Source organism: Saimiri boliviensis, chromosome 12, assembly GCF_048565385.1.
Source record: "Saimiri boliviensis isolate mSaiBol1 chromosome 12, mSaiBol1.pri, whole genome shotgun sequence".
Lineage (NCBI taxonomy): Eukaryota > Metazoa > Chordata > Mammalia > Primates > Cebidae > Saimiri > Saimiri boliviensis.
Genome location: NC_133460.1, coordinates 95529101 through 95547856, shown reverse-complemented (window position 1 = coordinate 95547856; position 18756 = coordinate 95529101). Strand labels below are relative to the sequence as shown.

Below are 18756 nucleotides of genomic sequence, written 5' to 3'. Positions count from 1 at the left end.
ATCAATATACAGAATAGGCTCTCTCACTATTCAGTCTAAGTCAAGGAAGAGCAGTATCACCATACCCTGAGAGTTTGTTAGGAATGCAGACTCTTGGGCCCCACTCCCACTGAATCATAATATGCATTTTAACAAGATTCCCAGGTGATTTGCATGCTCATTAACATCCGAGAAATACTAGTACAGGCTATAAACTTTTTAAAATCCTGACTATCTTTTAATAGCTTGTGACTTCAGCAAGTTATTTTTCTGAACCTAGTGTATTCATTTTCTAAATAATGATATTCTATGGGTCATAGTGAAGACTAAAATAAATAACTTTACAGTATCTATTAGGGAGTAGGTGCTTACATTTTAAATCCTTTCTCTATTTAAATTCAAAGCAAAGAATATTGGAATAACTGGAAAAACAGTGATCTAGATCTTGAAGGACGAAAACATTTTAAAGTACTCAGAGAAACAGAAGACACACTCTAGATTCAAAGCAAAAGCACAAACAGAAAGAAGCAAGCACTGTGTAAGATGTGTATGTTTTTAAAATAATGTTCAAACTTCAGTTGTCCACTATCAGCAAATGGAAGACTTAGTACCTGAGGTGTCAGTATAATTGGCAAAGCAATCTGAAGGAATAAAGTAACTATATAATTGAGGATATAATTACACAGAGAAATAAAACTTGTTCTTTATACTGAACATTAAGAAACTACCCTGAACATCTGTGTATTGTACACACAAAAAGGAACAATAGAGGTAAAACTGTGGTGAGAAAACTGCATGACAGTCAATTCAGGAAAAATCTCTACCAGCTACTTAATTGAAAATAAAGGAGTTTTATTGCGCCTCATGGCAAAACATGTGATTCTTATTATTCTTACTTTATTGAATTGACTTATATGATAAAATGTTAATATCTGAGAAGGGGCAAGAAGAAGGTAGCTCTTCCAGTGCTCATTTCCTAGTCACACAGTGAAACAGGTTGCCTTTCTTTTTTTTAAGAATCAGACACATCTAGGTTCCTATTTTATACCTTCTACTTAGTTTTGTCAACTTTGGTGGATTAATTAGATAATCAATATAGCTCTTACCACACTTCCAGAAAAATATTTAAGGTAACAAATATGGCCAAAAATACAACCTCTTTTAAGCCTTATTTCACTGTTTGATGAGGATACTCCAGTAACTGGTAGGTTTATGGCAAAGATTAAATGAGATAATACATGTAGAGCACCTAGACTCATACGTGGTTCAAATTATTAAGTTCCTTTTCCTTATATGTATGTCTACATTAAAATGAGTCCATTTTCAGATAGTCTTCAAATGGCAAAACAGTCATTTTAGCAGCTCTGATTTCGGCTATTTATATGCCTTTACTGAACACCACTTTCATGATTTCTTGCCTAACCCAGCTTCAGTATCTCTTAAGTGCTGTCTAATGGATTTTGTTTTCCTTATTATAAATGCAAATAATTTCACATTTGCATTGAGATTATGTTGCTTCCAAAGCATACTGATTACTTTTTAGTAAGACTTGACACTTTCCCATATTCAGTGGGACTGGGAGTGGGCCCCAAGAGACCACATTTCTATCAAGCTCCCAGGAAAACCCACATATCCTAACAGGTACCCGGTAATCATTAGTTTCATTTCACTGACAGTAAGACTAGACTATAATAAAAAATTAAAAATTTTTAAATTATACTTTAAGTTCTGGGGCACATATGTGCAGATCTTGCTGGATTGTTACATAGGTATACACATGCCATGGTAGTTTGCTGCCTCCATCCCCCTGTCACCTACATTAGGTATTTCTCCTAATGTTATCCCTCCCCAATCTCTCCACCCCCTGCTATCCCTTCCCCTAGCCCCTCCACCCCGCAACAGACCCCCGTGTGTGATGTTCCCCTCCCTGTGTCCATGTGTTCTCATTGTTCAACACCCACTCATGAGAACATGCGGTGTTTGGTTTACTGTTCTTGTGTCAGTCTGCTGAGAATGATGGTTTTCAGATTCATCCATGTCCCTCCAAAGGACAAGAACTTGTCCTTTTTTATGGCAGCATAGCATTTTTTTCGGGGGGTGGGAGGGGAAGGGCGGGGTGAGACAAAGTCTCCCTCTGTTGCCCAGACTTTACTTACAGAAGTAAAGTGCAATGGCATGATCTCGGCTCACTGCAACCTCTGCCTCCTGGGTTCAGGCCATTCTCCTACCTCAGCCTTCTGAGTAGTTGGGATTACAGCTGCCCACCACCTCACCCACCTAATTTTTTGTATTTTTAGTAAAGACGGGGTTTTGCCATGTCGGCCAGGCTGGTCTCCAGCTCCTGACCTCAGGTGACCCAACTGCCTCAGCCTCCCAAAGTGCTGGGATTACAAGTATGAGCTACTGCAGCTGGCCTTAAAGAACCTTTATTCCTAATTTGATTACATACACATACATACTCACAAAAACTATCAAGATAAAACATAGTAGGAGCAGTTATTTAAGACATTTTTGTTACAAAAAAGACTTTGCAAAGCTAGATCCATGAGTCCACAATCCTTTTGTTACATTACTACAGTAAGATATGCTTGAACAACTATAAGCAAACATCCATTGCTGACATGCTAAAATAGGTAGGAAAAGAAGGAAAGTCAATAGTAAAAGACTAATAATGTTGATAAAGACAACTTTAAAAGAAGAGTATTATATTGGCCAGGTGTGGTGGCTCATGCCTGTAATCTCAGGACTTTGGAAGGCCAAAGTGGATGGACTACTTGAGGTCAGGAGTTCAAGATCAGCCTGACCAACATGGTGAAACCCCATCTCTACTAAAAGTACAAAATTAGCTGGGTGTGGTGGTGCATGCCTTTTATCCCACCTACTTGGGAGGCCGAGGCAGGAGAATCGCTTGAACCCAAGAGGTGGAGGTTGCAGTTGAGCTGAGATTGCAACATTGCACTACAGCCTGGACAACGAGAACAAAACTCCATCTCCAAAAAACAAACAAACAAAAAGTACTACATCTTACCCAATTAACTCCTAAGCAAAATAAGTGAAAATATTTTTCTAACAGAATCAACAAAACCTTAAAAAATGTGTTGAAAAAAAGATTTTGGCAATTATTATATACTAAATAGGTCTTACTATTGTATAAACTTGAGTCACAGGTGAATTGCTACTAATATTAATTTTGATGACAAATAGTGTATTCTTTATCATTTATCATCTTTCTTTTTATAACAGAACTGAGGTAGCAATATAGTTAAATTCTAAAACCAGCCATATAGCTTTTTCCTTCATACCTTTACTGCCACTTCCCAAAAGGGAATGAGAAAGACTTACATGGTGCTAAAGTAGAATACAGCACACTTACTTTTCTCCTGGTTTTTCCCTTTTTCTTAATAGGCTCATATATTCATTCTTTCTGATTTGTAGTTACTTTAGAGGTGGTGGTACATCCACAGCAAACTCATTATTTAAACAATCTCAATCACCAAATTATATACCCTGCTATAAAGATTTACTAGCTTTCCACCAAATTATATACCCTGCTATAAAGATTTACTAGCTTTCCTTGAATTATCTTGCAGACTCATTTCAAATCTTGTTTCTTCTAATCCACTTCTTACCTCTGGTAAAGTAGAAATGTTATTGTTCTCTAAATTTAATTCTTCAAGTGCACTGCATTTTGCTAATGATCTGGGTATTGCTGACAGTCTGTTATATCTCAGACCAAGACGATTTAAACTGGACAGGTTTCCTGTAAACACATACAAAAAAAGAAATTTATTTTTTTACAAAATCTGATGCGCCTCTCGCTGTCACAGGCTATCTACTAACAACTTACAAATTAATTTGAAGTACTGTTTCAGCAAGATCCTCAACTTATAGCACCAAGAAACCTACACTACACTATCAATTAGGATGAAACTGAAATCACTTTTATGTTCATTTGTCTCGGAGAAATAATGAAATACACAGCTGTAAGTTAGTTTATAAATGAATGACTAAAGTATTGGCATCCTTTAACAACTTAATCTTTAGATAAGGTCTAACTTAACTGCATCAAAGCAGTGTATATTCAAAACTTATCATAATTATTCCATTTGTTCTATGTGATGATGATCCAACTTAGAACAAGTGGTCATACATATGTACACGTAATTCTGGAGAAAAAACTTCTAAATTTCTAAAATGGTATTGTTTAAAACATAAATTACTTTCTGAAATCAGAAACGTTCAATGCTGAAAAGCTGACTTGATGGCAAAAAATTTCTCAACCCCTTCCCCAAAAATTAGAAACCAAAGTGAAAGTTATAGTCTCTTCTATCTAAGCATATCCAGCTTGAGCACAAACTAGCCATTATTGAATAAATAAACAGCGGAGTATTTTCTTTTCTTTTCTTTGGAGACTGAGTCTCACTCTATCGCCCAGGCTGGAGTGCAGCAGTGCAATCACCGCTCACTGGAATCTCTGACTCCTGGGTTCAAGCAGTTCTCCTGCCCCAGCCTCCAGGACTACAGGTGCATGCCACCACACCTGGATAATTTTGTATTTTTAGTAGAGATGGGATTTCACCATGTTCACCAGGCTGGCCTTGAACTCCTGACCTCAGGTGATCTGTCCACATCAGCCTCCCAAAGTGCTGGGATTTCAGATGTGAGCCACTGTGCCTGGCCTAACACAGTGATAGCCATAGCAAATATTCTTGTTCTTATTTTTAACCTCTAAATTTTCCGGAGCTTTGGAAAATCGCCCAATCTTTCTTTTTCCTCTGGACAATTGACACATCTCATTAGAGTGTCATCAGAAAGACACTGATGAAGTCACTAAGTGAAGCATCGTTAGTTAATTTAGAAAGCATTTAAAAGACTAACTTGACTTTGCTAAGTGGTAGCTTTTATTGTTGCTTTCGTATTTAACTTTATGCATGTCGGAATCTCAATTAGAACTAGCAAACTCTTGGCCCCGTTTCCAAATACTATTGTACGAAATGTTTCCTAATATCAGTTTCATCCCTTCTAAGTCAGTCACAAAATTCTATTTGTATTCTCAAAATAAATTTCTCCTATTTGTCCCTTCTCCAATCCCACCCTCATCATTTTTTATTTTAGAGAGAAAGTCTGACGACTCTGTAGCCCATGCTGGAGTGCAGCAATACAATCATGGCTCGCTGCAGCGTCAACCTCCCCAGGCTAAGGTGATCCTCCCACCTTAGCCTCTAAATTAGCAGGGGCTACAAACACATGCTGCCACACCCAGCTAATTTTTCTATTTTTGTAGAGATATGGTTTCACCACATTGCCTAGGCTAGTCTTGATCTCTGTGCTAAAGTGATCCATTCACCTCAGCCTCCCAAAATGCTGGTATTACAGGCGTGAATCACAGTACCTGGCCAAAAATATTAACACTAAAAACAAACTATCCCTAGTGTATCAAATGTAAACACTCTTTGCTAGCTTCTAGGGGTCCCTATGATACACCTCCACCTTATCAATCTAGCTACTTACTGTTTAACTGCTGTATAACTGCACAGTACCACACAAAACACAGTCTGTCTCCTCTCAAGAGGCTTACAGTACAGCAATATATTTTTACAAATAACTATAATACTTTGTAGGCTACGGTAATACCCTAAAAGAAGTAAGAACAAAATCTTTGAATGTTAAAAGATGGGGGAGACAACTTCTAACACAAAGGACCAAAGCTGGCTTTATAAAGTAGAAAAGTTAATCTTAGAAGGAACATCTCTGTCTCCAGGAACAGGAGGGAATGAACAAAAGATGAGCAAAGAGGGAAAATAAGTGTAGAAATAAGAAGTCTGGGCACTTCACACTGTAAGGATCATCTTCTCCATAAAGTGAACACATAAGCTAAATTGTGAGGAAAAAAAAATGAGTATAGTGGTTTGAAGTTTTAGACAGCCATCCCATGACATTTGATAAAAAGATAAGAGATGAAGAAGATAAGATATCTAGGAAGAAGCAGTAAGAGTCTTCTGAGGGTAATCAGCAGGGACTTTACGGTAACATTTGTGAAGTAACTTGTCACATCACCAGCTAGTCAATCAAACTTGGCTGGCTCCCTATCAACAAATTTTCCTTCAAGGTGTTCATTGACTTTGCTCTACTTAGCTTGTTTCCTTGACACAGAAGAATGCTCATTCTCACCCCCATGCCGTTTGACCGTCCATGCTGTTGTGCTCATGGACTGCATTTTCTTCCGGACTGAGTCCATTGCATTCGTTTATTAAGCCATTCTTGGCCATTTTATCAAGATCTTACTGACCTCCTTGTAAACTGAATATACCAGCACACTGTTTTCACCACAGCTGGCAATTAATTTTATTTGGTCTCATTTGTTTCATGGATTAGTTATCTCCCTCACCAGTCTAAAAACCTAGTTAAGTGAGGAGCTTTGCTGTATTTCTCTCGATAGAATTTGTTTCAGTGCTAAGCATACAACAGGCATTAATTCACACTTTCTTAATAATTACAGAAACTAAAACATTTCATTATTTGTCCTCCTTTCCATTAGGAACAGGATACAAAAAATTACATGTTAGGCCCATAAAAATCTATTTTCTTCAACCCATTCTCATATTATAAAATAGCATGTCTATGAAACATAGATTTTATTGGACATGATTGAAAAATATATATATTCCTCTGGTCTATCTGAATATAAATTCATTATTCTACAAATATTTGCAGAAATTTTTCTGGGATACCCAACTTTTGAGCAGTCCATGCTTAGATATCAGCCAGAAAGGAACTGCTAACAATTCTAACTTTCTGCATTCCTCCCACCCCACCACATAATTTTTAGTTATAAAATATTTATCTTCATATTTTCCTTAGATAACCATGGTTTATAGTATGATACATTCCTACTGAGACCTAAGTACTTATTTATACATATACAAATACAGAGATTTCTTATGTTTACGTGTTTGCTTTCATATAAATAAGATCATTCTATATGCTTCTCCCCCCCCAACCATGTAACAGGTGACAGAAATATTTTTATGCTGAGTGAATACAGATATTATCACATTCTATTTAGTCACCGTAAAGTGTTTCATGGTATGTGTGTGCCATTATCTTGTTAATCATTCATTGCTCAATTGATGGCATCTAATTTTTGAAACAAGGAATTCTGTAATAAATATCTTAGACATATATATTTGTGCACATGTGAAAATATGTGTCAGAGGATACAGGTATTTAAAATTTTGATAAGTTGTAACAAAAGGTTTTATCATTTTTATTTCCACCAAGAATGAAGAATAGCTCCCATTTACTCACATCCTTGTAAAACGGGGAGGGATGGTATCAATATTTTATCCCTTGCCTATGGCTACCGCTACAGCAAGGTCAGAAGTGAAAATTTTCCTGCAAGTAGTGATGTCTGATTATAAAGAACTTCAAAATCTTCTGATAAAATTTTAATTTCCTGTATGCAGCTGCAGATAAAAAGAGGTAGCCAACCTTTAACAAGACTATTGCTTTCTCTCCTTTACATCACTGCTTTCCCTATGGAAGAAAGTTGTTCCACTGCAACAAAATGGCTTAAGTGTTCACCAAGGGGTCTTTGAAGTCTGTCAGAAGAGGGGAGAATTTATTAACAGTAGAAAGTCTCCATAATTTTGCTCCATCAACTGATATGCCTTATTCAATAAATCCTTCACAATATCATAGTAGATGAATATAATATTTTAAATGTTTTTATTCACTGAAAACTAAAATCTTTCTGTGGTAACAAAGATTAGTAGGGGAACCAAATTCTAAATGTTTGCCAATGCAAAAGTCTAGTAAACAGAAGCAGATTCTTAAAACTTCTCATCCAAAACCAAATAACTCTTAAGATTCTCACTTTTAAAACCAGAGTAGGTTCCTAGAATATAAAAATTACAAAATAAAATTAATGTAGCTAAATTGCTACATGACATTATCTACTATCAAAACCAGTAGTAATTCAAATTAAAAGGTACCTACACCTTTGCTGGATCTAAACTTTTTGCTTTTTGGTGGGGCAAAAGTGGTTGAATTTCTAAAAATGTAATCTATGAGAATATGCTATTCTGATGAAGAAATCTCACATTTGCAAAGGCATTATCACTTGAGACCACTGGCATATTCAAAGAGTCATCCACATTTTGCCAAAGTCTATTACTCTCGGCTAAATAAAAGAGGTTTTAAAAATTAAAGATGAAATATAACTTTTACACCAGAAGAAAACATCAGAAGTCTGGCATTTATTGTGATTCACCCTCTGCTGTGGTTTCAACTCTAACCCCTCTCAATGAGTGGTTTTAACCACAAACTAAACTGCAACCTAGAAATCAACATGTAGCTGCTTTAGTGTTGAGCCATCTTGACTAAGAAATAAAATCATTGTTGCCACGCTTCTGTATATAAACGTAGGCTGATCGCTGCCAATCACTGGCATTTAGCTTCTGAGTGCTTAACATTGTCTATAAATTGTTCTGTGCTCCACTTTGACAGCTTGCTTTCTTATGCTGTCAGATTTTTAAAATATGGTGAAATCAAATGGCTATGAATTAAAATTAGATGCTTTCAATTTCAGCAAATATAACCAGCAACTTTAGGTTAATTTAGTATAACTTTTGAGTAAGACTAATTTAAATTATCTTAATCTTATTTTAACAAAGTAGCAAAAAAAAAATTGTAAGAAAGACTCAGTTCGAAGGATGAAATGTCAAAGGTACAATTATTTTTTCCGAAACATTAAACTGAAAGCAAACTGAAAAGTAAGCAACACAGAAATTCCTGAATGTTAAAAACCTGAAGAACACCACCATTGAAAAGACAACTAGTAAAGTTGTTACACATATGCTGCACTGTAATTACCTAAAACCCAATTACTAAAATGACTAAAAGGCTACTTGTTGATATAACCATAATTACTGTAACATTTCTTCAGAGCCCAGTGCAACAAAAAGGCCTCTGTGAATTGTTCTGTGCTCTAGCCTTGAAGGCAAGGTTTTGTGGCATAGTTCTCTCTAAATCTCATTTTAAGAAGGAACAAAAAGTAAACTATTTTTTCTTGTGTTAGACCATTTCTTCCCTGGATTACACAGAAGTACCAGAGGTACCAGAAAGCTTTAAAAAAAATCACATTCATACCTTAAAATAAAATAACTGTTGGAATGAAGCTTATTATTTTATTTTGTTCATAGCTAATTTCTGATTAGAAAATATTCATATAAAATATTTTTTTAATTCAATAAGGCAGGCTAACAGTTAAATCTAGAAATGATAAATATGTATTTAAGCACTCTCTTACTTAACTGCAACTTGGTACCCCCCCACACACATCACCACCACCATCCCATTTCCTTCTGTCTTTTCCTCACATCCTATAAGCTGTCAATGATACTAGCTACTCAACCTGGAAGTAAATGGCACTCATTATCACAGGGGAGTGACAGTCACTCCAGGAATGTTCATGTTAAATAAAGAAAAAGGTAAAAATATTCTGGTCTACTTATAAGAAAAAAGAAAAGAAAGAAAAGGCAAGCAAATATAAAATGATTTCTGGAAAGTGATTCTAAGTACAAGATTTGATTTTCAGTTATGAGTGTAGGGCCAGATTTTTTAGTCCAGGGAAAAGAGATTGGGCAGCTGCTTCCAGACTAGCATCAACTCTGTAGAATAGGTGCTGGGCTTTCTGTTTGTGAGATTTTAAGTTATACTTTCTCAGAACCAGAACAGGATTTTAAAAAGGTATAGTATCAGGAGAACTTAATTCAATTTAGTTTCCACTGACTATTTTGGGTAAATTGTTCTTCATCAATAAATGAGTGAAAATCTCAAAGGTTAATTAATTAAGACTGTTGAAATTTGTAACAGACTAAGACTCAACTGTCAAAGTTTCCCACCAAACCTCAATATTCTGCTACATAATCAAAATACTGGGACTGAAAAGGATGAGGAAAGAGGAAATACTTATTTAATAAACATGGTAATTGATAAATGATTACAATATCACAAGCAGTTTCAATAAATACTACTCATTTATTTTGCCATTTACTCAAAGTTAACAGCTGTCCTATACTTGGCAACAACTATCAAAGCATATAAAAGTAAACGCCACGTTATTTAAAGTTTTCCTGTTGTTAATGTTTCAGTTCTCACTGCTTTCCAATGTGTAATACCGTGATCTGACCCTCCAGAGTTAAGTTAGAGGTGAGGCGTATGTGTTATTCTGGGATAACATCTAAACTACAAGAGATTAATAACAAAATCAAATGTTTTCACATTAGTAAACACACTTAAAACACAGAAGAATTACTTCTAATAGGACCCTGCGCTCCAGCCTGGGCAGGAGAGTGAAACTCAGTCTCAAAAAAAATAAAATTTTAAAAATTAAATATTTATGACTAAAATTATGTAAACTGAGATGTAATTTTTCTAAATAAACATTATAGTATCCTTATACCACATTAATAACTAAAAAGGCATCAGAATTTTTAAAATTCCCTTTACTGGTATAAATTACGGGCAATCAAAACAATAAACAAGACTACATAAACACAGAACATATCACAGCTCAATTCAACTTTCTGCAATTTGTCTAAGTCTCTGAAACATATTTTGAACTTCAAAACATCTCCTCACTTATTACCTGAGTATTACAGATAAACAAACTTTAAATTATATCGGCCGTGTTTAAAAAACTAAACACTAGTGGTTTTATTTTACAGTATGTACTTTAGCAAAAAAAGGACCACACCCAGTATAATAACATGCAACTCGGAAATAAGCAAAAGCAGAAAAAGCCACCCATTTTGCAATTTAAGCTATGACAGGATATATATACACGCAACTTGATATGCTCTCTCTTTTATAATCCCATTGGGCTCATTTCCTTAAAACCTATTTTCTTTGTCAATAAAAGGAAATGAAAAGTGATTTTAAAATATTATCTTAAAAGTCTTACAACTTTAGTAACTGTGAATTTTATGAATTTTCATTACCAAATGGATCAAAAATAGTCCTGTTAATATCCAGTTAGCTATTAACAGCTATCAATATCTTCTTTCTCCTCTCATACCTATAGTATCTGGGAGGTCTAGCAGTTCATTGTGCTGCAAGTCAAGGTTGGTTATCTGTGTACAGTTTCCAATCTCCTTTGGAAGGTGTTCAAGTTGATTGTGAGCTACATCCAGCGTAATGAGGTTACATAATTCACCTGTAAATTGACCAACATAAAAATTCAGTAAGTATTCTTAAAAGACATACTAGATAATATCTGTAAGCAAGAAAGTAAATTTTATAATTTCTGAACACAAATAACTGGAAACATAACCTTACTAGATAGGCAACTTTTAAAATGTTAAATTATTTAGTCAACATACTTGCATTGCAAGAAAATTAAAACTTCATTTTTCTATATCACAATCTCATTTTCTTTCTCAAACACTAAGTCAACCACAAATCTGAAACCATTACTTCAAAATGACATCTGATACAATTAAAGTGTTGTTTGTGAATGATTACTTTTCCAACCTGTATTACATACTCTTCTAAAGTAACCAATTCAATCACAAATGTTTATACATTCCAAAATTTGAAATACTGATTTTGTTAACCAAATCCAGCACAATAATACCAGATATACCTTGAGTTCAGTTTGAGGGTCATAATCTACCTCAAGATATGGAAATAAATGGAAATAGAAAAGTGATTTAAAAATACTGTCTTAAAAATTTTACAACTTTGGTAAATATGAATTTTAATCTTGAATTTTCATAACCAAAATGAATCAAGAATAGTTTTCTTAATATCCAGTTAGCTATTAATAGCTATCAATATCTTCTTTCTTCTCTCACAGTATCTGGGAGGTCTAGCAGTTCACTGTGTTGCAAAACAAGGTTGGTTTTCTGCATACTGTTCTCAACTTCCTTTGGAAGGTGTTCAAGTTGATTGTGACCTACATCCAAGCTTTCAAATATGAAATGAAATCTCATATTTACTTTCAAATATGTAAGTGTTCTGATGTTATATAAATGCATAAATTGACATTTATAAGTAAAAACAGCTTCTCAATTTACTAGGACTCTAAAAGGACAGAAAGTAAGGTACAGTTCTCCCTTTCTATTCTGGTTCAAAGGTCTGTACTAGCAATTTAAATGACCTAGTGTTATTTAGCTTTAAAAAACATTTTCATTTTTATTGGTCTTGTCAAGGTTTATCTATTTATTATTATTTTTTAAGGCAGAGGTTGGAGATACAGAAAAGCACAAACTAGAGAACTCTTAGTAGATGTGGAACACACTATTAAGCTAAACACAATAAACACAGGCAACAAAAGAAAAATTGATAAATTAGATTTTACCAAAATTAGAAACTTTTGTACATCAGAGGATACTAAGAAGAGTGAAAAGACAACTTATATAGTGGGAGAAAATATCTGCAAATCATGTATCTCATAAGGGATTAATATCCAGAATATATAAAGAACTCCTACAATAAAACAAGACCACCATGAAAAACCTCAAAGAAGCCAATTTTAAAATGGGGAATGGATGTCAATAGATATTTCTCTAAAGATATATAAATGGCCAGTAAACACATAAAAAGATGCTCAACATCAGTAATCACTAGGGAAATGCAAATCACAACGAGATACCACTTCACACCCATTGGGATGGCTATTATCAAAACACAGAAAGTAACAAGTACTAGTGAGGATGTAGAGAAACTGGAAGCTTTGTGCATTGCTCTTGGGAAATGGTACAGTTGCTGTGAAAAACTGTACAGTGGTTCTTCAAAATATTAAACATAAAATTATCATATAATCAAGCAATTCAACTTCAAGGTATATACCCAGAAGAATGGAAAGCAGGAATACAAACAGGTATTTATAAACCAATGTTCATAGCAATATTATTCACAATAGTCAAAATATGGAAACAACCCAACTCTCTATTAAAGAATGAATAATCAAAATGTGGTATGTTTATATAATGGAGTATTACACAGACTTGAATACATTACCAACATGCTAAACATTGATAAACCTGGAAAACATTATATACCAAGTGAAATAAGCCACACACAAAAGAACTTTATGATCCATTTCATATGAGGTACCTGAAATAGACAAATTCATAGACACAGAAAGCAGAATCATGGTTAGTAGGTGCTGAGGAGAAGGGAATGAGGGGCTTATTATTCAACAGATACAGAGTTTCAGTCTCAGATGATGAAAATGTTCTGGAGATAAGTAATAGTAATGGCTGCACAGCAACGTCAATGTGCTTAATGCCAGTGTACAAGTAAAAATGGCTAAAATGATAAATTCTATGTTATGCATATCTTATAACAATAAAAAAAAACTTATGGGCCATAGCTAAGTCAGTGCTAAGAGGGAAGTTTATAGCACTAAATTTTTACATTACAAAAGATGTAGAATCTCAAATCAGTAATCTAAGTCGCCATTTCAAGAAAACAGAAAAAGATAAAAAAAAGATTTAAAGAAGTCCAAGCAAGCCAAAGGAAGGTAATAAAAATAAGAGTATAAATCAATAAAAATGAAAAGAAAGAGAATAGTTAATGTAAATACAAATTGGCTCTTTGAGGGGAAGAAAAACAATGTTTATCGCCCTTGCCATGATTTACACAAAGATAAAAAAGGGAGAAGACACATATTTCAAATATTAGCAATGAAATAAATGAATACAGATTCTATGGTGCTATAAAAGATAAAATAATTATATTACAAAAATATAATTATAAATCATAAATTCAAAACCTTAGAAGATATAAAATAATTATTTCAAAGCCACAAACTACCAAAACTCAACCAAAGTGAAACAGAAAATCTGCATCATACAATAATCATTAAATAAATATTTATAAGTAAAAAGTTTTTCAAAAAAGAAATTCCAGGTCTAGATGGCTTCACTGCAGACTTTTACCAAATGCTTAGGGAAGAATTAACACCAATTTTACCCAATGCTTTCCAAAAATATAGAGAAGAAAGCAAGTTTAAACTCGTTTTGTGAGGTATTATCTTGATATTAAAATCAAAGACAGTACAAAAAGACAGTATAAAAAATAATAGCACTATAAATCAATGTCTCTCATGAGATTTATATGTCAGGAACTTAGACACAAAAATCCTCAACAAAATGTTAGAAAATTGAATTCAACACTATAAAAATGATTATACATCACGACCAAGTAGGATTAGGATTAATTCCAGATATGCAAGGAGGGTTTAATATTTGAAAATCAATCAACGTTATTTACCATATCAACACTCTAAGAAAGTAAAAATCACTTGATGATTCATACAAGGAAAACTTTTAACAAATTCAAAACGCATTCATGTTAAAAACTCTCACCAATTTAGAAACAGTGGGGCATAACCTCAACTTAGTAAACAATTTCTATAAAAACTTACAGTTGACTTCCAGTTTCCAATCTAACACATAAAAAATTTTGAAGTCATCACTCCTGTCCTCATAACAAGAAAAAGGTTGAACAAACTGAAGATCATCAATTCTTCTTACATCCTTTTGAGATCAGACAGCAAACCTCTGCCCCCAGAACTGGAGAGAAATGTGACAGAGTTACCAGGAGTCGAAGCCACAGCTGAGAGCTTGGTAGGAACACTTACTGCATTAATTAATTCATTCAGACAAAAAATTATTGCTATGTATATTCTCTTTTCCAGTGCCCAGACACAAAACTGGGCACTGAAGAAACAGACTACAGTATACCAAATGCTTGTATTCATGAAACTTAAAATTTATAAAAGACTACAATGTGATTTGAGGGAGGCTAGAGTCTCTGCTCCAAATAGGTCTTTCACTGCCTGCTTAGAAAACTTCACCATTGAAGAGCCATTCTTTTGGATCTTCAAGGCCATTCACAGTCAAAGTTCTTTATCTTTAAGGTGGTGACCCATTTCACTGACTCATGGATGAAAGAAAAACTTACTGTGCACCTTCTGGAGATTCAGCAGTGCAGGAAACGAAGGAAGTTTCCATCCACATGAAACTGTAGTGTGCATGGAGTGGGGAATCATAAAATAAGTAATTAAAGTTGTCAGGATGTGATAACTGCAGTAAACAACAACAAGAAAACACAAGGAATGAAAGTTGGAACTGACTGTTGGGGGAAGCTGGAGTGAAAAAAAAAGCATGTTTGATACAGGGGATGGGAGGGGAAATAGTAAAGGAGAGGAAGTGAGAAATCTAGGATCTTAAGTATTAACCTAAGGATTCTGGACCATTTTAACCAGATATAAAGCACAATTTAAAGTTTTTAAGCAAACCATGATAATCAGAGTGCTGTTCTACAAAGTCTGTTTTCTCACAGATGTGAATGGATGGATGGAGAAAGAGTAAGAAAATACAGAGCCTAGGTTGAAGCTATTGCAATTAGCCCACAAGAAATAGTGTGAAGGTCTACACTACGTCAATGGCAGTGGAAATAAGTGAATGAACAACAGGCTTAGTATCAAAAGAGACAGAAAAAAAATGACAGTAATGGGGTTGAAAAACGCTCTTCAGACTATACAAGGTAAAGATCTGGTTTTTGTGTTTGTTTGTTTTTCCTAACCAGTTGTAGATGAATATTTAAAACACAAACTCACATACTTGGATGTCGCAGAAATGCCAAATTTTAAACGCTTACTTTCAATTTCTGTTCTTAATTTGGGCAAACTAGTAACAAACAGTTGGTGGCCCAGTACCTATCTAGTGAGTAGGTTACACCTTGATTAGAATTGTAACAATGGCAAAATCCTCTGATCCCAGATATTGAGCCTGGGTTGATAAAGAAGATAAGATGTAATTATGAGAAAGCAACAGAATCCACAAGGAAGAAAAATTGAGCTGAAGTTATAGTCTGGTCATGATGAAGTTGAGGTATCAGTTAGACATCTACATAAAATATTTAGCAGCTAGTTAGGGGGGAAAAAAACAAGAAGAAAATGTTATCATAGTAGAATATTTTTCTCCTTAGAGAAAGTTGCAGTTAACATCTGCAAACAGTGAACTCTGGCTAAGGGTAATGGTGGACTCATGTTGATAATTTAAAACTGTGGATAAATTATTTAAAGACATACAGGGAGAAAAAAGTTAAAACTTGAGGGAATTTAACCCTTACAAGAAGGAAACTGCAGTAAGCAGACTTCTAAGATAACCCTCAATGGGCCTGCCTCATGAATAACTGTATACATTATATAATTACCTCTCCCCTGAGTGTGGGCTAAACTTAGTGACTTGCTTCTTACCAACAAAAAATGGCAAAGGTGATAGGATGTCACATCTGTAATTCAGTTACAAAAGATTGTGACTTCCATCTTGCTAGCACTTTATTGATTTCTTAGCTTGCACCCTTTGATGAGGCAAGTTGCCATGTTGAAAAGACCCATTTAAAAGGGACTAAGAGCAATCTCCAGCCAACAGTCAGCAAGAAATTGAAGCCCTCTTTCCAGCAACCTGCTAGGAACTAAATCCTAACAAAAACTACATGAACTGGGATATGTATCCTTCCCCAAATAAGCCTTCTCAAGCCCTGGCTAACACTATGACTGAAAGACCTTGTGAGAGATCCTAAATAAGAAGGTCCAGTTACGTTGTGCCTGACACCCAAACCAAATAAACTATAAGATAACAAATGATTGTTGTTTTAAGAGTTATCTTTTAGAGTAATTTGTTACACAACAATAGATAATACAGGAATCACATGAAATTTACCTTCATGAATGCCTTTTTATAAAGCTTTTACCATGAAGTTACTAAAAAAAAATCTGCCTGAGAAAAGTAAATCTCAAGTCAAAAGCCAAGACCTATTGGCCTAAGAAGCCAAAGGACAGGATTCAGGGTTGTAAGAGTGACTGCAATTCAAGGTTGGATACTCTATAAAGGAGGAAATCACAAAGAGCAGAGTCCTAAAATCTGCAAATACACACTGCTCAAATTCTTGCCTGACTCCAAAACTACATGTGGAAGAGGGGACTGCAAGGAGCCCAAGGGGAGAACCACAGCTAAAAGGCTAAAGGAGGTTAGCAGAGACTTCAACAGTTGCCAAACATGGTCTTTAAGAGTTTGGATTTTCAATCTTGTCAAGTTGGAGGGGAGTAAGGAAACAAAATTCCACACGGGCTATAACATAGGAGAATAAAGACCACATCTCAAAACTAAGGCATTTGCCCTAAGTCCGTAAGATATAATCAAATAGCATCACCCTAGGAGAGCTAAATCTAAGTCTCTACGGTCAAGGTGACTCAAAAGCAATTTAACTGCCTAGCAGAACAAAATAAAAATGTAATACTTTTCAGAGGATGATAATGGAATCCATAGTAGTTACAGTATTAGCTATTTATACTAGCCAATTAAGAATTACTAGACTGTGTTCTATTTACCACCTTGATGCAAATAGAAAATGAACAAAGGGTTTGAGAAAACAGTTTGCAGACTGCAGACAATAGCCATGTATGACTGTTCCCTTGTACCATAGGAAAACAACAGGAGCCCTATGACTTCCTCAAGTTACTGCCTGGAGGCAGGTTCCAGATCTCTCTCTCTCTCTCTCTCTCTCTCTCACACACACACACACACACACACACACACACACACACACAAAAGAAAAAGAAAAAGAAAAGAAAAGAAAAACAGGGAAGGAACATAGAACAAGAGCCAACAGTTTTACTAAGTTAGGGCAAAAGATTTCAGTTGAGGAAGGCCAAAAGGGTTAGAATTTGGGAGGCAGAATTGGAGGCAGAAGAGAGTAGCAAATAGATTTGTGCAATCTACAAGAAAATCTCATTTAGCCTTTGCCTAAATTCTTGTCTCCATTCCCTGCAAACAAACCAACAAAGGCTAGGCAAAGACCTAGCAGCAGCAACCCAAACAATTCCCAGCAGTCACACAAGGTTGCAATTAACTTGAATTCCTACCAGCAACATCATCAAAACTTATAACCTTAGTAGTGGGGCTAAATTAGACGTAGACAAAAGGCTACTAAAACTACCCAAATGAAGCTTAAAAGTAAGCCATGAAAGAATTAAACTGACTACAGAGTAACTTAACTGTATGGCAGAACAAAAAGTCTAGTACTTTTAAAAGACTACAACAAAATCCAAGACTCTACAATGTGAAAATTTTATAAAGCTCACATCCAATTAAAAATTACTAGACATGGTACGGTGGCTCATACCTGTAATCCCAGCACTTTGGGAGGCTGATGCAGGTGTATCACCTGAGGACAGAGTTTGAGACCAGCCTGGCCAACATGGCGAAACCCCATCTCTACAAAAAATACAAACATTAGCTGGGCATGGTGGCCTATGCCTCTAACCCCAACTACTCAGGAGTCTGAGGCAGGAGAAGTGTTTGAACCCAGGAGGCGGAGGTTGCAGTGAGCAAAATCATGCCACTGTGCTATATAGCCTGGGCTACAGGAACGAAACTCAGTCTCACAAAAAAAAAAAAAAAAAAAAAAAAGTGATTTGAAATAGAAATTCACATCTACACAAATAAAAAGTAACAGAAGGCCGGGCGCGGTGGCTCAAGCCTTTAATCCCAGGACTTTGGGAGGCCGAGGCGGGTGGATCACGAGGTCGAGAGATCAAGACCATCCCGGTCAACATGGTGAAACCCCGTCTCTACTAAAAATACAAAAAACTAGCTGGCTGGGCATGGTGGCGCGTGCCTGTAATCCCAGCTACTTAAGAGGCTGAGGCAGGAGAATTGCCTGAGCCCAGGAGGCGGAGGTTGCAGTGAGCCGAGA

General features: G+C 35.4%; 1 protein-coding gene across 4 annotated transcripts in view; it reads right to left on the bottom strand.

Annotated features, from left to right (window-relative positions):
• The window catches only part of SHOC2 (SHOC2 leucine rich repeat scaffold protein), an 86589-nt gene that overhangs the window by 9665 nt on the left and 58168 nt on the right, over positions 1-18756 (bottom strand). For all 4 annotated transcript variants that reach the window (XM_010332992.3, XM_039465032.2, XM_039465033.2 and 1 more), the window contains exons 3-4: positions 11060-11197; positions 3609-3739 (exon numbers count right to left, since the gene is read on the bottom strand). In XM_010332992.3, coding sequence (XP_010331294.2) covers positions 3609-3739; positions 11060-11197 — 269 coding nt within the window. The remainder of the gene's footprint in view (positions 1-3608; positions 3740-11059; positions 11198-18756) is intronic.